The sequence below is a fragment of the Atractosteus spatula genome, chromosome 15 (genome assembly GCF_055471065.1).
Source record: "Atractosteus spatula isolate fAtrSpa1 chromosome 15, fAtrSpa1.hap1, whole genome shotgun sequence".
In the NCBI taxonomy this organism is placed as follows: Eukaryota; Metazoa; Chordata; class Actinopteri; order Semionotiformes; family Lepisosteidae; genus Atractosteus; species Atractosteus spatula.
Window position 1 is genome coordinate 15,594,996 of NC_142720.1, and position 27,828 is coordinate 15,622,823.

At 34.6% G+C, this 27,828-nt stretch overlaps 1 protein-coding gene across 18 annotated transcripts in view; it reads left to right on the forward strand.

The window, feature by feature from the left end:
• Positions 1-27,828, forward strand: part of nrxn1a (neurexin 1a) — a 349,008-nt gene that overhangs the window by 152,791 nt on the left and 168,389 nt on the right. For all 18 annotated transcript variants that reach the window (XM_088934356.1, XM_088934360.1, XM_088934363.1 and 15 more), the window contains 5 exons: positions 3,556-3,678; positions 5,445-5,826; positions 6,612-6,802; positions 7,666-7,839; positions 18,900-19,019. In XM_088934356.1, the coding sequence (XP_088790482.1) occupies positions 3,556-3,678; positions 5,445-5,826; positions 6,612-6,802; positions 7,666-7,839; positions 18,900-19,019 (990 nt within the window). The remainder of the gene's footprint in view (positions 1-3,555; positions 3,679-5,444; positions 5,827-6,611; positions 6,803-7,665; positions 7,840-18,899; positions 19,020-27,828) is intronic.

The following is a 27,828-nucleotide window of genomic DNA, read 5'->3' on the forward strand; positions in this document are numbered from 1 at the left end:
TAACTCATTTCTGAAGAAAACAACAGAATCCTTTACATGGGAAAAAAGCTACTTTATACCCGGTATCCTTTAGGAAAGATCTTTTGCCATACTTGTTCTTTAGTATTGCCGGACGTGTCAGGTCTATCTAATATAAAACAGGCTAATAGTAGTATAATAATACTTGCTTCAGAGGGATGTGGTGTTGATTAAAACTGGGAATAATGACATTCTAGTGTGATTCAGGTGGAGCGTTGTTTTTGTGTAATGTGTTGTCTTTGCGCAGGTAGGTGTGCATGTCTGGATCACATAAAACTATTATAGAACATTTGTAAGAAAATATTTTTCAAACCTTTCTGCCTGCTGTAGACATTTGTGGGGCAAAAATTGCTCTTCCAGCCTGTGAGGTATAATAATACAGATACTTCTAAGCATCAGTAGAGGAACATGTGGAAGTCAAAGGAGTACATCCTGTGCTGCTACATTTGGTTTCTATGGTTGCATCTGGTATCTGGCTCAGTGAGAAATATTATACTGTATTTTTTTTCCTCTAAGATTTAAAATCTTTAATAGGAACAAAATGATAAAAATAGCCTGTAAATACCAAGTGCATTTAATAAAATGTATTGTTGTTAGATTATAAATAATGCATTTATTATTTGATTAATGCATAAAGAATTAATCATTTCGTGGTGGTATTTGATTACATTTCTTGGTGGTATTTGATTAATGACTAGACCATATGCAAAAAAAAATAATTCATCTGCCTGCTACTTATTGCAAATCTACTGTAGTACGTGATGGTCTTTTCTTTGCAAGAGATCTTTTATTTTCCACAAAGTAATCAAAAAATAATTTTAAGTGTAAAATTCAAAGTAAGTTGAATGCCTGATTTTTAAAAAGTGTCTGAAATCTGTGATTCACTTGTTCAATGATAAAGATCTTTGTGTGTTGGAGTATAGTATTTTGATGTCTTTATTGCATCTAGAATTTCCTTAAACCCTCTTTTTAAGAAGATAAAATCTTACATTTAGTCTTATTAATTATTTGAAGGAATAATAGATGTTGCTGGTGTTCTTTATGAAAAGTCCCTAGTGGTACAAAGCATATGAGGAAATGAAATGTTACATGCATTATTCTTATCAGTACAGGTATGTGAAATGTGAGAATGAAGTTTCAAATAATAATATTTGAAATACAGAGTAAATATGATATGCATGCCATCATCAAATGCCCTAGGAAAATCACAGTCCATATTTTCTACAAACAAGGTCAATCACAGTCAATATCAGAAATGTGTTAGTATGATATGCAGACTTATGCAGTACAAAGCTAGCACATTATTAACTTTCTAAATGTTGTTTAAATATTATTTTATATATTTTAAAACTTACACATTTTCATCATATACACAGACTTTGCAAAGCATTGGTAATCATTTGGAAAGCTTGGTACAAATATACACAATCAACAATTCAGATGTCTTGTGAGGTTAAAATATTGTATTGTTGATAAAGGTCTCAGATTTTAAATTTGCTGTTTAGAGAATATGAAAAAGAATGCAGTCAGTTCTGTGGACAATATTCTATAAGATGTTAGTAAAAAATATAAATGTAGTTAAAATAATAATAATAATAGGTTTTATTGTTATGGCGTCAGACACAGTATCGGTATCATTATATATACAAATGTCTCCATCTGCAGGTGATAAAGGGTATTGAATGCTTAACACTTTCTGATACAGTATATTTCAGTTTCAACTGAAACTATTTGGTCTATGAATTATTATTATTATTATTATTATTATTATTATTATTGCCTTTAACCCCATTTTAACTATTTATAATTGTAAAGATAGGTATCTCTCAAGGACTTAAGTCTGATTTATTTACAACCGACAGTAAATGTAATTCCAAAGTTGCAGGACTAGTGTTCAGGAAGTTCTTTTGGCCATTATTTTGTCCTTAGACTGTTCCACAATTAAAGCAAGACACATTTATATAATTTGATTATACCGCCCCATGGCTCAGTCCTATTGCAATAATTTATAAAATTATCTATTTGATCAAAACACACCTACTGTACCTGCCTGGCTCGTCTGTGCTGATTGCTATTGTATGCCACACTGGCACCCCTTCCAAAAGATAGACTTGCCTTTGATCTTGATTAAGTGATGCTTATGAAATGCATTTATGGTATGAAATGGACTTCTTTTTCTACCACAGATTTAGCCAAAAAAAAAAGTAAATTCGATATATACAGTACTGTAACACTCTACATTAAGAAAAAAAACACCCATGTGTATACAAGCAGACTGCATATTCAACTTATCAAGCACTTATCAATAGTTTGAAATTAAATGCAGATTTATCTATCAAAGATGCTCTTAAACAGGAGTTTAGATACAGTAAATTTGTTTTTTATAATTTGACATTTTCATAATTTTAACAAAATCCAATATACTGACACCGTTAGCTTATACTGTACATGTATATAGTCTGTGATATTGCTTGTATTAATATTTATCTTCAGATAGCTGCATTCTCTTTCATTTTCTTTATAAATAATACGTTTCTTTAAAAATTGCCTTGGATTGGAAGGCAATTTTGGAATTCATAGGTGATCCTGAATTTTTTAGTGTTGTAAACAATTGTTACCACCTAGATCACTTTATATGATTTTGTTCAGACTACAATGCAATAGCTAATACTAATACATCATTGTACTGGATTGCATTAAAGCAAAAACACACTTTTTATTTTGTAACAACAACAACAGCAAAAACAATAATTATATATTATTTTAATTACCTATTTATTTTTTATTATTCAAACTATTAAAAGAACATACTATAAATAAAAGAAATAATATTAGTAATCCAAGTAAACAAAGTATAAATATAAGGAATTATAATCTTTTGATTTTAATATACAGTTGTAAAAAATTAAAGTTTAAAACATGGAAGAAACTTATTTCACAATATTTTGAGAGAATCTAAAAAAATGAATCTCCAAGATTTTATTAAATGCAAAAACTGTGTTAATGTACAGTATGTCAATCAACTAACATTAATCAAATCCTATTGCTGATTGTGCATGTTTGTGACAAGCAGAGATATCTAATTTAAACATTCCTTTTATGAGATAGATTATGGCAGTGTTCTCAAACTTTGTGAATCTTGGAATCAATGAAAAAATATTTATCACTATTGCAAGTGCTTCATTGTAAGGATACGAATGTTATTTATAAGCCTACAGCTTGATTTTATACTCCTGTGACTTAATCATTGCTTAGTGTAATAGTCCCTTTTTAACAAGATTTGTAGCACTTTGAAAGAATGTGGGCTGAATTCTAGCCATTTGTATAATTATTTTTTTTAAATATTTCAAGAAGACAATGATTGCTTTGTGCAACAGGCACATCATGGGCTCTAATTGAATGTTTTCTGGCAATTTACAGTACCTTTACTTAATTTCATTAATTTAATGCTTGTAGTATGCCAGCCTTTTCTGTAAGGTGTCGCTTTGTGCTATAATTTAGAAAATGCACTTAACCACTCTTTGGAATATTCTGCAGGCAAAGGGCCAGAAACCATTTTTGCGGGGTATAACCTCAACGATAACGAATGGCACACAGTGCGTGTGGTCAGGAGAGGAAAGAGTTTGAAACTGACAGTGGATGAATTACAGCCCGTGGAAGGTACGTCCTTTTTTAATTCCATTTTCTTTTAGGACTTACTGTGAGATACTGCCTTTTAAGTAGAGATGCTAGGAAACAGATTAAAACCCATTGGTTAAATCAAGCCTTTGGAGTATTTTATGGTTCATCTGATTTCCAAAATATTAGTCTGAATCTTGTTTTGTTGATATGATCCTTTTTGTGCAGTGTCTGCTTTTTGAAAGGTTCGTCTGGGACAGACGGATAGTTACAGAGAACTGGCTTATTTTGGAATGGTATGAAAAAAAGAGCTTGAGACCCTTAACAACTGAGCTACATTGTAATCTGTGGCAATAAAAACTGCAAATACAGAATACTTTACACAGAGCTGCTCTCTTTTTTTCCATTAGTGTACTTTCCCTAGCCTTGTCTTTTAAACACAATGCATGCTCAGATCAGTAGTTCTGAAGCTCAAAAATATTAATATTTTAAGACGTGTTTCTTGGCACAATTCAGTTAAAACCATTGTTTCTAGTTATCAATCCCCGAGTTTACATGAACTTGAAAATGACCTACAGTACACAGTAAGGAATCTATGATGTAACACAGACATATTTACAACAATACCTTTGTTAAAGGAAGAAAGTGGTTTTAAAGACTAGATCAACAGGAGTGCCAAGGATTGGATGTACAGTACTAAAGAGTGAGATACAAGGTCAAAGAGCGAGACTTTCCGTATAGTGGAGTAGACACTGGGACAGGACTCACAATTTTTTCTTTCCTCTAAAGCTGATATTTTAACTGTATAGGGTAAAGCATTTTCAACTTTTCTTTTTGCTTCAAACATATACATGCATAAAAATGCACATTTTTAAATAGTATGTTTAAAAATAGTAATGCAGCCAACAGGACGGTGGAGGGATCATTTTTATAAAATATAATTTGATTAAACTAAGAAAGTAAGCGTTGCACAATGTAAGTGTAATGTAAAAAGAAACAAGGATGTGCTAATTAGGAATGAAAGTAGACCAGAACTGAATTATCACTTGATCTAGGCCTAAACAGTGGGTTTAAAGCTGTATGCTTTTAAGAAATGGCTGTGTGACATCTTTATATCAACTAACTACTACTAAATGGACTGATCGGCCTCTCATGTCTAACCTTGTTCTAACCTCTTATGTTCTTTGTTTACCTTTGAATTTTAAAAAAATATTTGATACCCTCTAGTGGCCAAATGTAAAAGAAATGTTCCCTATTCCTGCCTTGATTTTTTTAGTCATGCTTGGCTTTGTTTACACAAGTGAAACTAAAATGATATATGTTAAAAAGAAACATAATTATTATTCTTGAATATAACAGTAACATTACTTTCTGCAAAAAATTAAAGCAGCAAGACAAAATTGAGTTAATTTTACAGGCATAATATTATTAATAATATTTACATTAATGGAATGGCACAGGCCTGGGGTTCAATTCCTGAGGTGCTATCTGTGTGGAGTCTGCCTGTTCCCCCTATGTTTATGTAGGTTTCTTCTGGGTGCTCTTGTTTCCTTCCACAATCTAAAGACATACTGGTAGGTTAATTGGCTTCTGGGAAAAATCGCCGTGGTGTGAGTGTGTGTTTATATTTGTGTGTCCTGCAATAAACTGGCATCTCAGCCAGGGTGTATCCTACCTTGCATCTCATGCTTCTTGGGATAGGCCCCGGGCCACCATGACGCTGATTAACATAAGAAGTTATTGAAAGTGATGTGATGATATGATAATGATTAACATTAAATTCTCTCTGTTCCTTTCTTCACTTGAAGGTCTGATGGCAGGAGACCACACGCAGCTGGAGTTCCACAACATAGAAACAGGAATTGTGACAGAGAAGAGGTATATGTCTGTAGTGCCGTCCAACTTCATTGGCCATCTGCAGAGCTTGTCCTTCAATGGCATGGTTTACATCGATCTCTGCAAGAATGGAGACATAGACTACTGTGAGCTCAATGCCATGATCGGGTTCAAAAACATCATAGCCGACCCTGTGACATTCAAGTCCCGGTCAAGCTATGTGGCGCTGTCCACTCTGCAGGCCTACTACACCATGCACCTGTTCTTCCAGTTCAAGACAACTTCATCTGATGGGCTGATACTTTACAACAGTGGAGATGGCAATGACTTCATTGTGGTGGAGCTTGTCAAAGGGTAGGTACAATATCTGACGTCAAGAGCAATTTTCACACATCACAGTCTTTCTCTAAGCAGTGCAGCAGGATTTCAAGACGTAAAATGTTCAGGTGAACATACTGTATAATGTTTATTGAGTATAGATTGTTTTTTCACTCATCTGTCTTTTACACAAAATAATATTTTAAAATTGGTAAGATACACCAGAATGCCATATAAAATGTTCTTAAACACTGGAATGTACAAACTCTTTTATTTGAGGAAAATCTAGTCAATATATCCTCCTTTATATTTGAATTAATTTCATGAAAGTACAGTCAGAAAGACAAAAAATACACTTTAACTGAATATATTTTTCAGAATGCAACAGCTCTGAAATAGTGTGACTCCGTGGATCCTGTGAATTCCTAATGCAATGAATAGTTTTGGCCAAGCAATGGACACAGATGTCTTGAATCTCCTGCCAAATCTTTGTAATGAGTGATATACATGATCTAGTGCATACACTGTAAACCTGTTAACCATCTGTTAAATGTAATCGGGATTAATAGAAAACATTGGCGTATGACATATCAGGATCAAATAGTACCTTTCTGCCTGGATTCTTTCTAACATTATATTTAGATCCGTTTGTCATAAGATAAGGCCATGTTACACAGGTAAAGATAAAGGGTAATGGTTTTATCAACCATTTACCAACACAGCAATTTAAAATATATATTTGTCAAGTCAGCAAAATCATTTCTAAACTCACATGAGTTCTATGTTCCCTTCTACATTTTGTGTTGGAATGTTTATTCCAGGTATCTCCATTATGTATTTGATTTGGGTAATGGTGCTCATCTAATCAAAGGCAACTCTAACAAGCCCTTGAATGACAATCATTGGCACAATGTGATGATATCAAGGGACACAAACAACCTGCACACAGTGAAGATCGACACCAAGGTGACAACTCAGACCACAATGGGAGCCAAGAATCTTGACTTGAAAGGTAAAGGTACCACTATCCAATACACGAACAACTCTTACAGTATAACTGAAAGGTCTACCAAATGTCCTCATGTTGAATAAGACATATCTGGATGTCATCAATTTTAGATATTGCTATTTTCTGCTTTGATAAAATGCCCTCCTTCAGGTAAATATGCATGAAATATTTGTTAAAAAAAATTTTCATTGAAAAGGTTAAGAGTAGTTGATACTCCCATCTTTGGCCACTTCCTGATTAGCTTTATACTATGAAGCAACTATTAGGGGTAAGTATGAAAGTGTTTTGAAGTCTCTTCCAGTTTCTACAGGAGAGCTGAACATTGTATTGTAATGGAATTATAATAATGTTACAGCTTTAAAAGATTACGTTAAAAAGATGTTACTGTTACCACATACTAGTGGAAGTAAAAAAAAAACTAAATGATGAGATTACTAAATGATGTAATACAGCCATGTGACACATTTTTGTTGTTTTTGAACTGGAGCTCAGGCAATTTCCCTGTGCATTACAACTGCTGGCTATTTTGTGTGCTGCCCCAGCAGAGGGCAGTAGAATCACATCACATTTTATAGAGCACCAGGATTCGCTTTGGTTTTGGAATCACAATTAATGTACTGGGTTTTTATATTAAAAAAAAACTATTTTTTTTTACTAAAACATGGCATGCATTTTTTAAAAAGAATTTGATTAAATACATAAAAAGAAAAATAAATGCTTTGCGTATACCTGTACATATAAGCATATGCGTATACTGTATGTAAATGCTGGAAGCTGAAAATTAGGCAGTTGCAAATAGGACAAAACAAGATGATTAAAAAAGAAACATTAATGTAAGGCTCCTTTCTTCCTGCATCTTCCAACAGGGGACTTGTACATTGGTGGGGTTGCCAAAGAGATGTATAAAGACCTGCCTAAGATGGTCTATGCCAAGGAGGGTTTCCAGGGCTGCCTGGCATCTGTGGATCTGAATGGCCGGCTCCCTGACCTGCTGTCCGATGCTCTGTCCTGCGTGGGGCAGATCGAGAGGGGATGCGAAGGTACAGAATTCCTTAGATTTTGCACATGTTGCATTGACAGAATGTCAGAAGCCCCAGAATACTGGATTCAGACAAGAACAGCACTTCGGTGCTCTGCTTCCTGCATGAACTTTAATACTGTAGCTTTACTCCTCATCTGTTTTACATGGCACACTCTTTGAAAGTTCTTCAATTTCTGTAACTAGTGTGTCTCCAGAGTCTGTCTGTGGGAATTGTATGTGTTTTCAAATAAGGAAGAAAGAATATCCCAGTCAAAGGCAGCAGGGTACAGAGATAAAGCGGGACTTGAAAACATTGAATGCATATTATCTATCATCACCACTAAGTTACAGTATTAAATCCAATTAAGTCTTAACTTCTCAACTTAAGTTCACTTCTGTAATAAGATTTCATATTAAAAATGCATAATGATATATTATTCAGGTTTATTTCATATTGTAATAACAATCCTTGTTGGACTGTTACAATTTTTTAAAATCTGATGTACCGTTTACAGCATAAAATGGACCATAGTCCTATTCTGTTAGAAACATATATGAATAGATTGTTGTTATAGTAACTACTACAGTTTAGAAAGTCTTTAGTTGTGTCTTTGTTCTGGTAAAACTGGTCATTAATATGACCTTAACAATTTATCAAAAGCATTTATATTAATTCTCCAACTCAAACATCAGTAAGGTTACTCTTTTAAAATACAGTAAAAATGTTTAGTCCAAAAAAAGCTCAAGATGAAATTGTCCTAAGAGAATTCTTACACTTTTATTTGACCTGACTATAAAAATTCTGTCTCAGAGCAGTTACAGAGTCTCTCTCGATTCTGTCTATAGTATAATATAAGGTCCTGATTCACATTCAGGATGACATGAAAGAGACAGAGAAAGGTTGATATAAGTAGTACTCCAACTGCCTAATACTGTATGTCCTTTAGCAGAGATGGTGAAGCTTTTTTTAGCTATAGCGCACAAAGTCAGGTTTTTATATAAAATTGCTGTGTATATATATCACTAAGTGCCCAGGGGCTACCAGTAACTTTTTCTAGCAATATTTCCATTCTTTTTTATTGATTTTATAAAACAAAAAAGAAATGCGTCAAAATGCAAAATAATCAAGAACATTACATTAACAGGTAAGAACAGTCGATCGTAATTAAATAAGATCCAACAGTGTCTCAAAGCACTCCACAATATAGAAAAAGAATAACAGCACTTATGACAGTACAATATGGTTTGATTGTATTGCTAAGCTACTGGAAAATGGATAAATCATGTCTCAGTGCACATTAAATTTGAGAACCCAAATGCTTAACTAAAAGTGTTCATTAAAAGAAACAATCACAGTGTTATTGTTACTGCAATCATAAAATTCATCAAAATAGTCCACTCATTTGTGGGACTTTGTCTGTAACTCTAAGTTATAATTGTTTGGGGTTTTTTTGTTTGTTTGTTCTGTAATTATCAGTGGCAACCATTATTGGTTTGTCATCATTTTGGTAAATAAATCTGCTTCATTAACAATTAAAGTAACTTCTTAGAAGAAAGCCCCCTACATTAAAGACTATGCATAATATTGCTTTTCATAGCAAAGGATTACTGTGCTATCCAAGAACCTTGAAACAAAGTTGCATTTATAATGTACAGTACTGTACATATTGGAGTCCTAATTAGTTTCAGGCTCGTGTTATTTTGAGAATTTACAACCAGAGTGCATCTTTTATTTCATTATGTTCAGTGCTAAAAAGCACTTGCCACCTGTGATACCTGTGGAAATACGTTGTCGTTTGATTGTACGAGCTGATTCATATGAAAAGTGATACCCTTATTCAGAAGAAATATACACGGGAGGCACTTTGATTAAGCAATTGTGTGTGGTAGCGCAGGGCTCCCCATTCCAACTTTTTTATATTGGAATGTGAAACATGGACACTTGTTTTGTACAGAAAATAGCAGTTTGACAAAATGCTGGAATCATATAAGATTCTACAAAAAAACCTACAAAAGCATTAGGATAATGATCCCTTCCTCTCCTCATGTTCTACTCACTTATTCATAGCTGTCCACAATTGCATGTGACCCTTCATGGGCAATTATACAGTTTTAATCTCTTTCTAGTCCCAGGGTGCCTGGGATAAATAAAACAGCTCAGCAGCAAAAACTGCCAACCACAAACGAAGGAGCATAAAATAAGAGCTATACTGAGCACTGCTGGTTTCCATGGAGTCAGGGCCATTTTTGCAAATCAAACTGACTGGCTTTCTAAAAAAATCACTCAGGTCTTATAGGGGTAGGACAAAAAAAACAGTGGATATGCTCAAGGTGGGATGTATCCGGGATGTGTTACTGTTGTAATACCCATGTTCTTACAAACACGACCAAGAGATCTTTAATGACCAAGTAGGTAGGACTTTAAAGGACATACAGTATGAAGGACATCACCTTCTTCTGTATAGTCTCCTCTGTCTCCATCCTGCAACATTGCTTTGGAAATCCTGTATCAAGGGAAGAATGTGATCTACTTGTATGCCATCACCACATACTGTACATCATGCTCCATTACCATTCAAATATATAAATGTACATTTTACATTTTACATTTTCCCTATTTTACTTTTTGAACAGTCTGCTACAGAGTATGTGTCAGAGTTACTGTCAGTTGAATTCCATTAATGCAGTAACTTGTGTTCCTGTAAGAAAACTATTTCTGAAGCAGGAGAGTGTTATGCTGCCATTGCTTCAAGCATTGGCTGCTATCATTAACCTGGTTCTTTCTGTTTTTCAGTCGATTTAGTAATGGAGTAACAACAGTGATAGAACTATCATCTATATACATTTTTACATTATGTCTGCCCATAAGCAAAGCATGTTTGTATGTACAGTATGATCAGGCATACACATAACATTGCTGTGGCTGAATGGTAAGATTTTCTTGGTAAAAGGAGACTTCACCTTTTTTGCGGTCTCAAGTTAGCAAGAAAACCTCTTCATTGAAGAACAGCATTGTTGTGTATGGCTGCCATACATAAGCTTTTTACATTTACATTTTGCCTTTTTTGTCTGTGTTTATTTAGTCATATTATTTATTTTATTATTTATTCTGTTAAACTAATAAAATATTAATTTAAGCTTGCTGTGTGCATTCAAAACTACTTAAATAATATTGCTGATGTATGCATGGAATTTAATATTGTCTGCATCACAATAAACATTTATTTTTATTGTCATGAACTTTTTGTTCATTTTTATACATTTCATTTTATTAACGGTGTCACCCTCCCATTCTTTTTATGTCTGTGGCTCTCATAATCCCCTCTGTGCTGTGATTAATGTCAGCGTTCAATGGTTATTTTGTCTTTTCCTATCTTTGTTATCCTCCTCAGTCTGCTTCTTGATTTTAATGTACTATTTGTGCTTGCATTGAAGAAAAAAATAAAGTAGCTCAAACTGAAATTTAAGCAGAATGCCACTTCAGTTCCAGACAACAGTGCCTATATGGAAAAAAAATAAATAATATGAGAGAATTCAGGACAGATTTTCATGAATATTGACAACATTTTATTTCTAATTTTATTTTTCTTAATGTTAAATTACCCTGACCTTTCAGCTATAAGGACTTCATTCTGTGCCCCTCATTGTCCATTGAATTTAGTCAGGTTATGAATACATACAGTATTGTCAGTAACAGATTGGATTTATTGTCCAATTAGGAACTAAGTAAGTGGACACCTTTCACAATCATTCTGCTCCAGTCTACAGGGCATGAAATAACACAGGCTATTTAGACTGTGAGCAGAGAGGCCCTCTCTGGCTCCAGTCTAGACACAACACTGCAGCAGAATCACAGTTTTTATTAATTTCCAGACAATAATACTTCCTTGTGCTGTGCTGTTCATATTATTATTACTGGCAATGGAGCTGTATGCACATATTGAGAGTAATGACAAAACAGGATGTGCAATTAACAACTTGACTGCAATTACAGAGATTTCTCAAGAGATGCAGAGGAAGAACAGCAGAGTCCAGACTGTGGAAAATGGCTCACTTCTGCATTAATAATGCATTAGATAGCATATTTTTTCTTCTTATTAAAAAGATTCTTCATCAGATTTTACTTATCACTTATGTATAAGCACTGTATATCAAAAACACATATCAGAGTTTTAGTGCTCAAGATTTCTGTGCATAAATAATTGGAAGGTAATACCGTAGAACATAACTATGTCTAGTGACACCCTTTATTTTTTTCTGTTTCCAACTCTCAGAAGCACACCCTGAAAACATCAACTTTTGTCAATTACTTGAGGTGTGGTGAGAAAATGGTTTGCTTCTGTGAAGAAAACATTACTACTGGAAGTGCACTGTGGGTGAAATCCCCAGTGCTGGTCACTGAGACAGGCAAATTATTCACTTGACTAATGTTCCACATTCCATCAGTTGGAATTAGAAAATTCATGGGATGAGCTCCTAGAATGTGCATGGTCTGACCAATTAATGAGCCAGTCACTCCAGTGAGTAGGCATCAATCTGACCAATATTCTTTCATTTCATTCTTTCAATTCTCAATAGGAAGAGGATTAATTCATTTTTATTGTACTGTACATCACCCAAAACAGGATCAGTCCTCCAGAAGTCAACTTTTCTTAATAAGTCAATACAAAATCTCATGTAGCCTCATGTGAATATCATCATTTCAAAAAATGACAATTAAGAAATTCTCAAACAGAAAAAAGAAGGATTTGATGCGTAGTTAATTAATATGAATTTCAGTATTTTAAGATTATTGATTTGATAGTGCTGTCATGTTATGTATTGGGGGCTATTCCATACTGTACATGGGGGTACATGGGTAGTAGGTAGATATTCTGACAAATATAACTGGAAAAAGTGAACTGCTAAATATAACAACTAATCTCATAGTTCTAAAGCAGTGTTGTTCTGTTTAATCTTTCATGTAATAATTTATTTCAAGGTACTATTTCAAGTGTAATAACAGGCCTATGAAGGCTAATGCTATGAAGGATATATTTAAAAATCTTTCTAATGGGTATGTTGGGGCTGTGGGGCTGTGATACTGCTAAAACGTTTAATTTACATTCATCACATCACATCAGCTACAGTATGTTGTAATTTCAGTAATTACTGTTTAGGCCTTGCTTGCACAAAGGTTATGGCTACTGTAAAATTATTTGCCTTATCCAGCAGTCTCTTCGTTCTTTCAGCAGCATGTCTGTCTCCTATCTCTAGTTTATTATGACCGCTAACATTTCAATGCTTACTAACATTTAATATATTTTGCTTTTCTTTTATTTTGCTGACAAAAGTTGCATTGATGAAAGCTGACTTGCAAGGTAGATAGCTTTGTTTGTTCAAACCAAGTCTGAAACCCTTAACATACGACCCCCTTGAAAAAAAAGTTATTTTTTATGCTATATATATTCGGTTTTACCATAGTAAATACAAGTAAAGGCTCGCTTCAGTTCTTGTATTGATTACTATGGGGTTTTCAGTCTTGAACTTCCTTGTGTAGTAGTCACCTTAGTCTTTGGTTTTTGTTTCCCTGATCCTTCACGTTTGTCATATGAAAGCATGCTGTTTATTCACGCTTCCCTTAATCAATAATTAAATTGTGGTGATCACCACTGCATGCATTATAGAACATGACTTGAAAAGATTCTTGTCAAACCAAAATAAAAATCTTCTAGATGGGGGTCTTAATTTTATTTAATGACTATTTGCTGCATTGACAATCTAGATGATTTTTATCAATTGTGATTTAATTTTGTGTAGATGAATTTAATTTGATGATGATGGCAATAGATAAGAATGAGCTTGCATCTTTCTAGGCAATAATAAATAACTGTTAAGTAGGTATTGTTTGGACAAATCAGACATGATAAGCAATTGGCTTCAGCTTTTTTTCATTATTTATACAGTAATACCTGAGCAACAGGGAGGTATTTTTATGAAAGTTTACAACAAGTCAAAATAGTAACAGATCTTTTATTAATCCTCACAAAATCTTAGAAAAGTATTACTTGTGAGCAATCCTCAGTTTATTTCCTTGTTTAAGGATTTTCTATCAATACTGTATGTACTGTAATGTAATGTTTTATAGTCCCAAAGTGACATTATAACATGTCTCCTTTCAGTATACAGTAACCTATTTTTAATACTCTTGAAGCACCTCTATAAACTATTCAGAAACCAATTCTCTTTTATGACACCAAAATTACTTTAACAGCGCTTTTCTTTTCTCTTCTCTTTTTTTGGGATAAAATTGTTTTTTGCCTTAGGGCATGAAGCTTGAAATTACTGAAACTTGTTTTATGTGTTAGAAATTCTGCCAGCTGTAGCTCTTTTCATAAAAGCAGGTTTTATTTTTAAAAACTATAATAAATGTCATACTAAAATTGTTACGGTCTCCATGTTACTCATGGATAGAATATTCTAACAATAAAACTTAAGCATTATTAATCATAATAATAACCAGCAATAAAACTATCTTCCTAATTTGTTGCCTATCAGTGTCTATAAGAGAGGTCTGTGGAGGAGATAAATATAAAATGTTTTCATAAATGGTTAATGACTTCTAATCAAATTAAGGTACGTATTAGTTGTGAAATCATAAGGTGTTATAGCAGCATAATTACGAATTAATGTCATCGGTGCTTTATCTGCAATCTCTAAAATAAGGTATTACTGTTACAAAGGAATATGAGTTGCTTGGTTAGTTTCCTCACAGGAGGAAATATATCCATAACAAATCAAAATAATAAAGCTAATATTTAATTATAATAATCGCCTAACCTTGATGCATAAACCTCAGACTAACCTCCATGCTAACCAGTTCCCATTTCACTCATATTCACCCATTAACGCCTGGCAGAAGGACATATTAACTGAGACATGGACTTCTGACCTGTTAGCAATGATGCAGACTTGCAAATGAGTGGTATCACTTGTTCATGCATACTTCAGTCTGTTCAAAGGGAGCTCTATAGGGCACTTGATTGTAATGCAGTTCCAAACGTTGGTCTGTTATGGTCAGTCTGACTGAAGAGGGAGACTAGTTTTTGTGTGTCAGTTTGCCCAGCAGCCTTTCCTTAATTATTATATTCTGATATATAATTATTATATTTCCTTAATTATTATATTCTTTTGGATTCCATGTACTTGTTCCCTCATAGTTTCCAAGTCCTACAGTAACTTTTTCCATGTACAGATCCATTAAGGCAGATTAAATACTGTCCATAAACATATTAGGTTTAATGGTAATAAAAATAATAGTTGAAGAGTAAGAGTATAGTATTACAGAGGTACGGTATTCAAACAAAATTAAACATTTTCATAAAATGCTATGCAAATTACAAATGCTCTCTACCAACTATAAACTTTGTTGATTATATACAGTAATGAGAGAGGGCCCCGGCTAACTCTGTTGGTAGAGCATGAGACTCATAATCTCAGGGTAGTGGGTTTGTGTCCCACGTCGGGCGCCAGGTCCTCCACGATGGAGGTTGGGTACAAGGCTAACAACCCTGTCCCGTAAAAAAACTAATGTTACGGGAACACCAACTTGATGTTGCTGCCACTACGTGCCGGAAGGCATAACAGGCAAACATCTATCCATATAATGAGAAGTTTAAAGATGTATTTGTTGTTTATAATAAATTCCTGAAGTGTTAATGATTCTTTCAGAATGTTTTAATGTAAAAATCTAATTTTCATCTGGATTCTAAAGGAAACATGGCAGATGATATTTAATCTTTATTTTTCTCATGAACAAGCACAACTGAAGTACAGCACAACAAGAACACAAGAGTGAAAAGCAGAAGTCTTCACCTGTGTCACTTAAACACTGAAAAACAACAGCAGTGTGAGATACACAGTACATTTTGAGTATTATATCACTGCTCTACTGTGTAGTGAATGACATTTCTTCCAGGACAAGCAAAGATCGTATTTGCCATGTTTGCTCCTCAATGTTTGACTGTGAACATTCCTTGACAGGTCATTGTGAAAAAAAATGAAATCTTTTAATTTTGTATTGGATTTTAACATGCCAGTAATAAAAGCATCATCTTTTCCAAACACAATTTGAATTTGACAGTAAATACCTGAGGACATCTCTTCTGCCTGTGGTTCAGTTTGAAGAGGAGATGATTCTTACTGATGCTACGTCCTCCTCCTGAGCAATACTATTAACGTCTAAGTTGTCACAGTATTGTGATTAAGTGTTTGACTTCAAGGATAACAGTTCTTTAATTGCTTCTCTTTAGGGTCACAGGTAATCTGCAGATGATTGTTTATGCCTAGAAGAATCTCCAGAATGATTGAAACTGTTGTGAAACCCAAGGATACAATATTGGAAAGTCTCATGTAACTTTCATGCAATTGGTTATAATAAATAATACAATTTAAAGAGAGCTGCAGGTGTCAGTGGCACGATTTCCAAGTCATGACAGATTCTGAGTCACAAGGAGAAGTCAAGAACGGTCTTAAAGACATAGTTAGACCATTACACTTAGTCATACCTGGAATGCCTTTCAACTATAAAATAGATGTATTTTTTAAAAGATTCAAATAATACCTATTGAAATGTTAATGATTTCAAGTAAATGGTGCCTATCTTATTAGCTTTATTAACTTCTGCTGCATTAGTTTATTAGAAGCTTTCTGAAAGAAATGTCTAATGAAAATAAGGAATACTGTAGAGCAATCAGATGGCAAAGCAAACACCCTTCTGTCACTGGCTAATGTCTTACTCTTTTTGCAGTTAAATGCATTAGTACACTGTTTCAAATGACTAGTATTAAAACTGGTGTGCTGCACAGACTGAAGGAGCTAATCATGTGAATTTTGATTCGTGTAGTGAGTCCTAATTTTCCAATTGTACATCTGGGAGCATATGCCAGCCCTATGGGTTCTCTGCTCTCCAGCAGTCTTGTAGGGCACTGTGCCTGGTGTGCAGCTGCTGGGGACTGGGGGAGGTTACAGTAATGTCTGCACATAAAAGAAACACTTCACTTTCTTTATCTAGTTGGCCATGTAAAGATCCTTCCCATGAGAAAGGGGCTTTATGTCTTACAGTATACAGTATGAATACACCAAATCCCCACTTGAATTATAAAAGTGAAGTGAAGCCTCACTTAAGCAATCACATCAGTAGCAGCAGGAGGAATTAATTTAATCCTACAAACTTCTAATTTTCCATGGGGGATCCCCTCATATCATCTTATCTTGCCATCTGGCTTGTTGTGATGTAGTGAGTTACTTTACAATTTCCTCCTCTCAGAAGAGTCTTCTAATCTTTTTGCTTCTTGACAGTATAGCTGAGGTGCAGAGAACAGAATTTTGGCTGCTTTGGAATTTCTGTCTTTGATTATTTCCATGCAATGTCTTCTGACAGATCTTGTTCCTTTTTTTTCTTATTTTGCTAAACCACTAGTCTGCCTAATAATAGCTCCAGACATCAAGGTCAGTTTCGTCCAAGGTGATGACATGCAATAGACTAACAAATATAAGGAGATATGGAATGTCTATATCATATAGTTTTAAAAAGTTCACTTTGCTTTGCAGTCTGCTGATTTATTAGTAATAATAACTAATAACTTAGTATTACGGTTATTGGCTGCCACTTCTAGTCAAAGACGACTGGATTTCAAATCACTCAGGTATAAAAACTGACACGTAGCTGAATAGGCTGCAGCTGAGATGTGGTGTAGTGTAACAGTACAAGAAGTAAAACAACAAAAATGTGAAAAATAAAGCAAATACAAGGTTTTACTGAAGGATCTCCTAAGTAAATTCCAAACTGATGGATCCTAAGGTGGTGTCTGGAAGGTGACCAGAGTTATTGAAGCTTCTGCTCCCCATACATCATAAAAAATTGAATGAAGGAGGAGGGTGCTGACTACTGGGCCAACTCCTATAGCATACTTCACTCTGTATGAGGTATCTGAGTGATATGTGTGACTGAATAGATAATTGGGTTGCCTCTACATAAAAGTACATATTTGGGAATTCCAGTTATGCTTTTAAATTTTCCCCTTGGGTAGAGCAAAACAGCTTAGCAAGCCTCTCATATTTTACCCGAGATTTATGATCGCTGACAGCAGCCTGTTTTAGCTATTGGTGCTGTATTTTCATATGTGAAAATAATGGTGGAGAACTGAAATCTGAGGCATTCATTGGAAGAATATCAAAATGTATTTTTCCCATATACCGTAAGTATATTATACATAGGTAGTATTTGTTTGTATATATATACAGTTGACAAATTCAGTTTCATAGAAATTTTATTTCATTTTAGTCTTCCATTTGTAGCCAATATTATCAGATGAATAAGTGTATTATATGATTTTAAAAGCTGAAGCCAATAATTGTTTTATTTTGTTTGAGCTGTCTGGACAATGCTTGACATAACACTTGAAAGCTAAATGTAACATGATTTTTTAAATTGTTTTTGCAGTCTGTTTCCCTGATTTCTTTTCATATCCTAGTTAGAATCAATGGTGGTAGTTGTTGGAGCAAGTACCAAATTATATTAATAATTATTACTGTTAATAAGATGTCTTTAGAGTAAAAGTTTAGATTTATGAAAATGTCAAGAATATCATAAATTAAGAAACAAAAAAATCACATAGACACATGAACGCAATGACTGATGAATCCTTCATAGAGATGTTTGCCTTAAGCATGTGCTTGATAAAGTTAGAGCACAGGACCATCATTCTCAGTAAACAAAGCGGTGAAAATTTAAACAACTGGCATATCATTAATTTTATATTCATATTTCTAAGAATGCAAATTAGATTCACTTTCAAAACTATTTTGAGGGTGCATTAGTATTGGAAAAAAACAGTAGCCCCAGAGTGGCTATTAGTGGTCAGTAACCTGTAGGTTCTTCATCTGAGAGGATACAATTATTCCTCTTTTTCTATTACCTGTTGAACCTGTGGCTGACCTGAGGTGTCTCCTCTGGACGGGTGCCTCTCCGTCATGTGAGAGAGGGTCTTCAGCCAGGCCATGGGAGTGACAGTACCTGCTCTTTTGTCCTTGATTCAGGACCTAGCACCACCTGCCAGGAGGACTCCTGTGCCAACCAGGGAGTGTGTCTACAACAGTGGGAAGGCTTCAGCTGTGACTGCAGTATGACTTCCTTTGGAGGTCCCCTGTGCAATGACCGTGAGTACAACACTGATTCCTCTTCTCCTCCTGCACTGCACATTCTGGTGCTTTGTGTTGGTAGAGATATTATGAGTGTGTACTGAATGATAGTTGCAAGTAACAAGGTGATAGGGAGTACCTACTGTATGTATATACTGTACACAATTCATTTTCTTATTGGACAGTCTACATAATTGTCATTTAGTCATAACTGTAACTAGTATTTTTACAGTGAAAACATTATATTGTAGTGAAAGAAAGGTTAGACTATTTTTTTTAGTTTCTACTGTATATATATTTACTGTACATATGCAGTAGCTAAAACAGTATCTAATTGGGAAATCACTGTAGAAAAGATGGTCTAGTAGTGACCAAAGCTGGTTTAGATCAAATTTCAGTGTGTAATTAATATTGACTGATTAGCAATCAATTTAATTCTAAAGAAACGTTAGAGAACGTGTCGTCTCTCCCCCCAATTTTTTTTCCAGCTTTTAAAAGTTTTCATTTTGTTGGCTATCCATTCAGTGCTGTACATTTCTACCTGTGCAGTGACTCTATTACATCAATAAAATATGGCAAAAGAAGTCTAGAAACAAAAACAAATCTAAAAAAAACAAAATATATGTTTTTATTATGCAAAATCCATTAATAAAGGGGAAAAATTAAATAAAACCTATTTCTCTGAAGTACTGTTTTGATTGTGAGATTTGAGATACAGAGCCTACTGAATATTCTCACACTTTTCTGCAACATTGCAAGGTAGGTGTATGCGCGTAAATGCTGTAAAGTGTTTGAATTTTCAAAATTCTGTCTCCTAATACATTGTTTCTTAATTATATCTTTAATAATAAATCCTTTGTTTTGTTTTCTTAAGTTATATCTACATGTCCTTGTATTAAACTTTTAAGTTTTTTTTCTGAAGTAATCTAATGGCACATTTATGACACTGTGTCAGTAGTCATTTCTAATGGTAACTTTTAGCCAAAAGTTCATGTACAGGGAGTAATTTGCATTTTGTACTACATTTCCTCTGGTTTCAGTATCACTACTAGACATTTTTGATTGACACTGTTGGGAATGGGGAAGAAAATCTGACTGAATCGCAAAATTTTTGTCTTTGAAACCTGGGGAAACTCAAGCTCCGGCACTGTTATGGGTGATAAGGTTAAGCTTTCTCTAGACAGATCTATTCCTGGCTCGTTCATAACAGCACCGTGACACTCGGTTCACAAATAAACACATTTAAAAAAACAACAGCAGAATTTTTTTGGAAAATCATGCAGAAAACCATTTTAGTGTGAACGTACCCCCCTAGTTTCTACATTAATTTAAACCTGTACATGTCTGCTTCTGCTTAGAAATATAATGTAAGCCCATTCAGAATCTAGTGAGACTAATATGGAAACAACATTATTTTACAACTTCTGTCTCCATGGTACTCCAGTAGATTTGAACTTTGTGTCTAAAGATCTTTCTGAAATGTCTATCTGATGTGATATGGATGAATTGTGTTTGTTGTAAAGCTTTACATCTCTCCCTGTAGCACATTTCGGTTGCAGTTTTTAGGTAATAAAGAAATGCATCTAGCCATTTTTCTGAAAGTCATGAGCTAGGAACTCCAAGTCAGGTTGTGACCAGTCCATATACTGTATAATGTTGTATATATTTAATGTATATTTTACTATTTAGACTCCCTCTATAATGAACTGTAAAATGAAACCAAAAATTGCAAATTATTTAAACTTTTGTGAGACTTTGCATGTCATGATAGCAAACAATTTCTCTAAAGTATTGAAAGAGATCTAAAGTCAATATATGGTTTAGGTTATGTTACGATAGTATCTTGACTTATGACCTTTTAACAACACTTTTGGGGAAAAATAGTAAATTGTGCTATAGTGATTTGCCACAAGAGGCCGCAAAAGAGGTATCTTGCTTGTGTCTTGAAGAGATCGTAGCTCTGGAAGGCATGGTGCAGTTAATACCTCTTAGCTTTTGGGTGTGGGCTTGGATTCTGGACCGGTCATTACAGTCTGTGTAGTTTTTGCATGTTACCTCTGTGCTTGTGTGGCTTATTCCAGTTTCTTCCCACATGCCAAAGACATGCACACTAGGTTAACTAGTGTCTCTCTATTTTCCCTGTGTGTATGTGTTTGCCCTGCCATGGACTGCCAGCCCCTTTTAGAGTGTATTCCCACCTTGCAATCTGTGTCTGATGCATTAGGCTCTGGCTTGCCATGACCCTCATAAGGATGTATTTTAGCAGCTGTGGATAATGAATGTGTCTTCTTCATCTTCCTTCCCTTCTCAGTGTTAGACTCCTGAAATAATTTATGAGTTGTCATGGAAACTAACATAACTTTATCCACACTGCGTGATGCTAAATTAAAATACTGTAGGTTAACAGTCTATTTGAGTCTATAGTCGAATAGTAAAGGGATTGTGACGCTGGTGCTTGTTAATCAATAAAATGTACACCCCACAATATTTACAGTGCGCATTCAGAAAAGCCATGTAATTATGAGAAATTTTAGATAGGCACTTAAACATCAAATACTGAAGATAAATGATATTCAACCCCCTTTTGATATCTCTCTTCATTAGCCCTCTTTTACTAGTTCAAAAGCTTTTCTTAAAGAGCATCAATGAATTTCTCAATAAAAGCCTTAGCTTTATAATTGGAAATTTGGCCCATTGGAAGCATTCTGAGCATTGTGCACAGGGAAAAGAGCAGTTAATGAAATGCAGTTGTTTTTTCTTAATATGTCTTAGTGTTTTGGACTTGTTGAAATGTTTAAAATTTTATGTATCATGCAAATGAAAACTGAGAAAAGAAGATCATTATTTCTATTCCGCTGTGTTTGAATATATTGGAACTTGTAAAAGAACAAAATGCTGAACTAGAAAACCTGAAGTGGGCACTCTGTGGAGATGACACAAAGGCGATGGGAAACCATAAATGTTAATATATTCGGAGCTGTGTGTCTGTGAGCAAGATAAGACGACTTCTTTGTTACCAGAAAACACATTAATAGTCTTCAATTCAAACACCAGATCCTCTCCTGATCTGGGATAAGAGAAAAGGCATAATTGTTTAAAGAATTGTGAACTTTTAGAAATGCACCCTGACCTCCACTTTGAAACAATTTTTTTTAGGATTTCTGTTGCATAAGAATCAAGAGACATTTATTCAAGTTAGGAGAAAATGTAACATCCAGTATGCTTTTTGTGAAATTTTAAATGCAACCTCCCAGTGAACCAGGTAATGGTCATAAAGTAGAAGAAATATCATAAGTCAGCCTTACTTTGCTTTATAAATATGCATGAAGCTTAACCTGACTCCAAGGGTAAAAATGTCATTTTTCATAAGTCTGCTTAAGTCAAAGTGGGTGTTGTAGTAGCTAAAGGAAAAGTATCATGATAATGTGCAATAAACACATTATTAACAATGTCTGGAAAATGTCTGAAAAATGATTAATTTACTCGAAGGTGTAATAAGTATAACGCAGGCAAGAACACAGGCAAAATCATTTTAATTCAAACATGATTGCTTTTTTTAGAAAACAATGACAATACAAAATCTGTAACCTTCAATTTGGGAACATGAAGGAAATATTTCTAACCTCAGATTTCAAGAGTATTTTATGTGTCTTTTATTTGATTTACAAACCCTTCTTTAGAGCACTTCAGATAGCAATCAGCTATCACAACATATGTTATAAACATGTTATAAGATACAGTAACATAAGAGATAGATGCACATTTCAAATTGTAATCTCAGATCCTTGTTTTTTGTTGTCGCTTTTAATCCATAATGAATTATTGGTTATCTTTTACCCCGAAAGATGCCAGGATCCTTCATTTATTCTACTGCATTGTTCTAAATGTACCAGACAGACATACTGTACTGTAGCTATGTATAGCAACAGGCAGAGCATAGCTGACAACTCTTAACCTGATTACATCATTATTCAGTTGCTTATATAGTAGGTGACAACCTGTCTGATTAATGTACCAGTTTCACTTTCTACAGTATACAGTATGTTGTGTATGCATGAGACCTGTAAACCTCATTTTAAATTTTGCGACCTTTGACTCCAAATGTTGTTTTGTCTCAGTGAAATATAGCTTTGAAATGGTCCAATAACTGAATAAAATATCCATAATCCATGTGTTATTCTATCAGTGTTATGCTCTAAGATACCAGGTCAGTTTCTATGTTATATTTCAACAGTACCACTGAGATTACCTTCTAGAGAATGGTACATATAAATAAAGCACTTGGGATGAACAGCTACAAGCACCAAGCTGACATTAGGTAATAAATAGTGCTTTTGTTACTGAGACCTCAATCTAAACAAAATATGTTACTTTAGGGATCACTGCCTGGCGCTACCTTAATCTAATGTTTATTACTCTTGTGGCAAATGATTCTATTGCCTGTGATATTTTATTAAATGATTTCCCCTGGAGGCTAAATTACATCTCTGAAAGTTAATAGCGATTAGCAGTTATGTTGGATTTGCTTGTGCGTGTGTGTGAGTTTTGAAAAACAAATCTCGGAATAAGAATTGCACTTAGTTCTAATGGAATTTACAGTGTAATCATCGCTGCTGATGGGTCACGTTAATATAGGTTAAAATAATTATGGCATTTTTCATTTATTGCTTTTATGAAGAAATAATGCATTACTTTTCAATATGTGCCACCAACAATAAATACAGCCAACAACATCAGCCACACAGAAGAATAGAAGACTGGTTTTAAATAAGAGGAAGTCTTTTGGCCCATTTGGCCTTTACTTTAGTTAGTGTCTAATTGATCCAAGGAACTAATCCAGCCGTTGAAGAAGCCAGGGTATTGGATTCACCAATATGGCTGGATAGCTTGTTCCATTTCTCCCACATCCCAGCACTGCAGAAAAAAAGAGCTGAATAATTAACAGGAGAGGGATTCGGCAGCTTCTGCATGTATTTAGGATGTAATGCAGTAGTTTTATGAGTTTCTTTCAAACAGTAATTAGGTCTACAAAGTTCAAAACTTTTAGTTCATTTTAGCTCAAAAGCAGTGACAATCACATTGTACCCAATGTTTTAATTTGATATATTGCCTGAAGTCAATGTTTAGAGGACTAGGACACTGTTAACAAAATCACTAAGAGATCTTCTGTTTGTCTTTGATCTAGTGATGGATTTGAATCTGTGACTCCATGTGTGCCTTCATGGTGTGCCTGTCTGTTTTAGTCAGGCTGTAAGAAGACTTTGTGCTGTAATGAAAGGCTAAACACTTAACACTGTCAAAGAAGCTCAATCTAAAGAGCTGCTGAGCTGGATCGCTGCCAAGTGGTCAGGCTTTTAAGAAAAAATGTTTGCTTAATAAGAAGAGGGTACTTCTCTGTTGTGAACACAAACAGTAAGACCTAATACAGTGAAAGAAACCAGCAGTAATAATGCTTTCATTAACATAGATTTATGTTGAAATGCAATGTATTGCCTTATGACAAAGAGAGACAACCTTCTTAGAAACACAGAGGATCAAACTAAAAACTAACCTTTCAAGATTGTTGAGAGAAAGTATTCTAGTATAAAGTATAGTGAGTGATTTGACTGTACAGTATATGCTGTACAGTGCGATATGTACATAAAATCGATATAAATAATAGTGGGGCATTTGTCTTGCTCATTTGATGGCAGCTGTAGATTGACTCCAAAATCTCATCCAGTTGGATTTTAAGGATAACCCTGCATTATCAACTTGGGTGGGGGAGTTGTTCCTGACTCTTCAGCTAAGAAGTCCTTCATATTTTCCATCCAAAAATACTGCCCCTCAATTCATCTTGAGATTCTGTATATATTCCACCTCAAGAGAAAGATCCTCATACGGTCTTGAGATTTCCAGTATGTTTCCAAATTCAAGATTAATTAAATCTAAAGTGGAGTGCTCTTTTCTTTTACTCAGTATGACAAAATAAACACTCTGTGTTCAAAGGGGTATAGAACTGACTAGAAAAGCCCCATCACTTACCCTTGGAGAGAGAGGAATGGAAGCATGCTCTGGTAACCTTTAATTGTTATAAAAATATAACAATGTGTGTATCACAATTGTATTCCCTGAAAAAGGAATTGCAATGCTGTATGACAGTATTCACAGTGGTTCTTTCGTTAATCACTGTGAAGTATTTATTCACCTTCCATTTTTTTTGTTTAATCAACTTTTAATGCGAACATTACAGGGATTGTGTGTGTGAAGAAAATAAAAAAAAAATTGCATTTTGCATACTTTCTTTCTTCTAATTGTTTGATTTTTTTCTTTAGTTCTGCATAGTGATTTCTGTTTATTTTACTTACAAGTGGTATAAATAGTAATGTTATATCAATGTGTTGTTGGTATTAGTTTCCTGGTAAACAATTCTCACAAATCAGAGATCTCCATCAGTAGCATGTATCAGTTAGTCGTTGCTGTTTTGAAGTGCAAAAAGCATAAACTCCAGTATGTAGTATGTATGAAGATGTGGCTTAATTATTTGTATAACAGAAGTAAAGGACCAGAGTACCATAGTGGTGAAAAGTTTCTATTATAGGTCACTAGAGGGTGGCAACTTTCCATGGGCGTAAGAAAGTGAATTGGGAACTGGAGAGTTATACAAAATGTTATGTAAACCACACAACTAATTCAAAACAAAGCAAGCTGTATCAATTAAATATTGAGAAATACAATGTAATAACTTTTAATTTCCTGTCCTGTACTGGTTGCTTACTATTATGAACGCAAGCACATGCATGTGTTGAAAACAACATTTCAGTCTTTGTTTTTCCCTTGCAACTACTAACAGAATGGTTCAACCATGTTGTCAAAAGGTCTAATTGGCATTTTGGCTGAATTCTCTATTAAATCTTTAAATCTGCAGGGATTTGCTTTGTGCCCCAATCTCACCTGGGAAAAAAACTCAGCACAGTATGTGTCAGTTTGCATCTGTACATTTTGAGGTCTACCAAAAAGTGTGTCTGTAGGCTCACATTGTACTTGTAGTTTTTATTGGACACATCGGCAGGGTGTCTATACAGGTTTTAAAAAGCAATGAACAAACACTTTTGTAAATTTGATTTCCATGATGCCCGTATGTGGCCTTTTTAATACAACTATTAAAACTAGTCTTTTACAGTAGTTTGTTGCAGAATTTGTCAAAATTGCTTTCAAAGCCCACATCAAGGTACAAGCTTACTAAGGATTATCAGTAAAAGTGCTGGGTAAGACCCAGTTGACAATAATTACATCTGACCTTGGCTGCTAGAACTGAAAGCCAAATTTAAAAACAGTTTTCTATGCTGAGCACAGCCATAAAAAAAAACAATATTGAACCCTGTGGACCCTTGTCCTGCAGTTTGTAATAAAATAAAATTGGTCTGGCTAGCAATAGAAAACAACATCTGAAATTGAACTGACACACAAAGAGTGGTTAAGTTATCACCAAAAAAACTGTGATGTCCTTTCAATATCAAACATTTTGATGTGATGTCATTTTCGTATGAGTGGAAGGTTTATTGTATAAATCTCCAGTCCTCATTGCAGTCAAAATAAGCCATTATCCTAAACAGACACTTTTCGTACTCAGGAAAATGAAAAGGAGAAGTAGCAGATGGCGTGAATTGTTGATGCAGTGCAGTAGCTAGAAATTGAATTTAATGGCTCCTTCCTAACAAAGCAAACTACACACAAACAAAGGAAACTACCTGAGTCCAACCGTGGTCCCATTAGGCATGGCAGTAAGAACAAAATGAGCTCTTTTCTGTTTGCTTTAACCTCTTCAGACATTACAAACATTTCTAAAGAAGCCCCACCATTAAACGTGTTAATTATAGAACATTAGTCTTTCCTCTTGTATTTTCTACAATTTAGAAGAATCATTATAATTGCTTGCATTTGAAAAGTCCTTTTGATCTTTTGATCCTAAAGAAACCAAAATTACTTCACATATAGGCAGAGACACACTTTTTCTACCACTAATGTGCAGCACCCACCTGTGTGACATGTGAACTAAGAAAGTACTTTACCAATTTAATTAAAGGGGGGCTTTCGGGAAACCTGATTGGTTGCTTGAATGACACTACTCTTGCAAACATTGTCATGGGATCTTTAATGCCTTCTGTAGGTAATCAGGACTTTGATTTAATCTCTTCTTAAAGTCTGTTTTTTGTCAGGTTTTTTCTGTTTTTTTCATCTATCGTATAGATATGGTCCTTTTCGTTAAATCATCATGAATTATATAGACCAAAAGCAAAAAAATATAGTTTTGATTTTAAGCAGTGAAACTATGAAGAGCAGTTTCTTGTTCCTAACAATTTTCTTGCGTAATGAAAGCTAGAGTTACTTGAAAAAAAGTGATTTTAACAATCTAATAGTAATATAAATTGAAAGTTTTTGCTGTAAGGCATTTTCTGCTTCAGTAGGATGTGCACACATAACCTTGATAATTCAATTCTTCAATTCTTTCTAACCGCTGCATTCAATAGAGGGTCATGGAGGGCCCAGGGACTATCCTAGGAAGAAACAGGAGCAAGGCAGGATACCCCTAGAGGGAATACCAATCCATCACAAACACACTCACACCAGTGCTAATTTTTCCAGAAGCTAATTAACCTAGCAGTATGTCTTTGGACTGTGTGAGGAAACCCACACATGGTGAACTCCACACACATAGCCCCTCAGGGCTGGAATTGAACCCAGGACCCCAGCCCTACAAGGCTACCATGTGCAACCATGCTTCCCATGACCTTTGTAAAGCAGGAATGTATTTTTTCAGTGAAATCATATGGTTGATTTAGATACA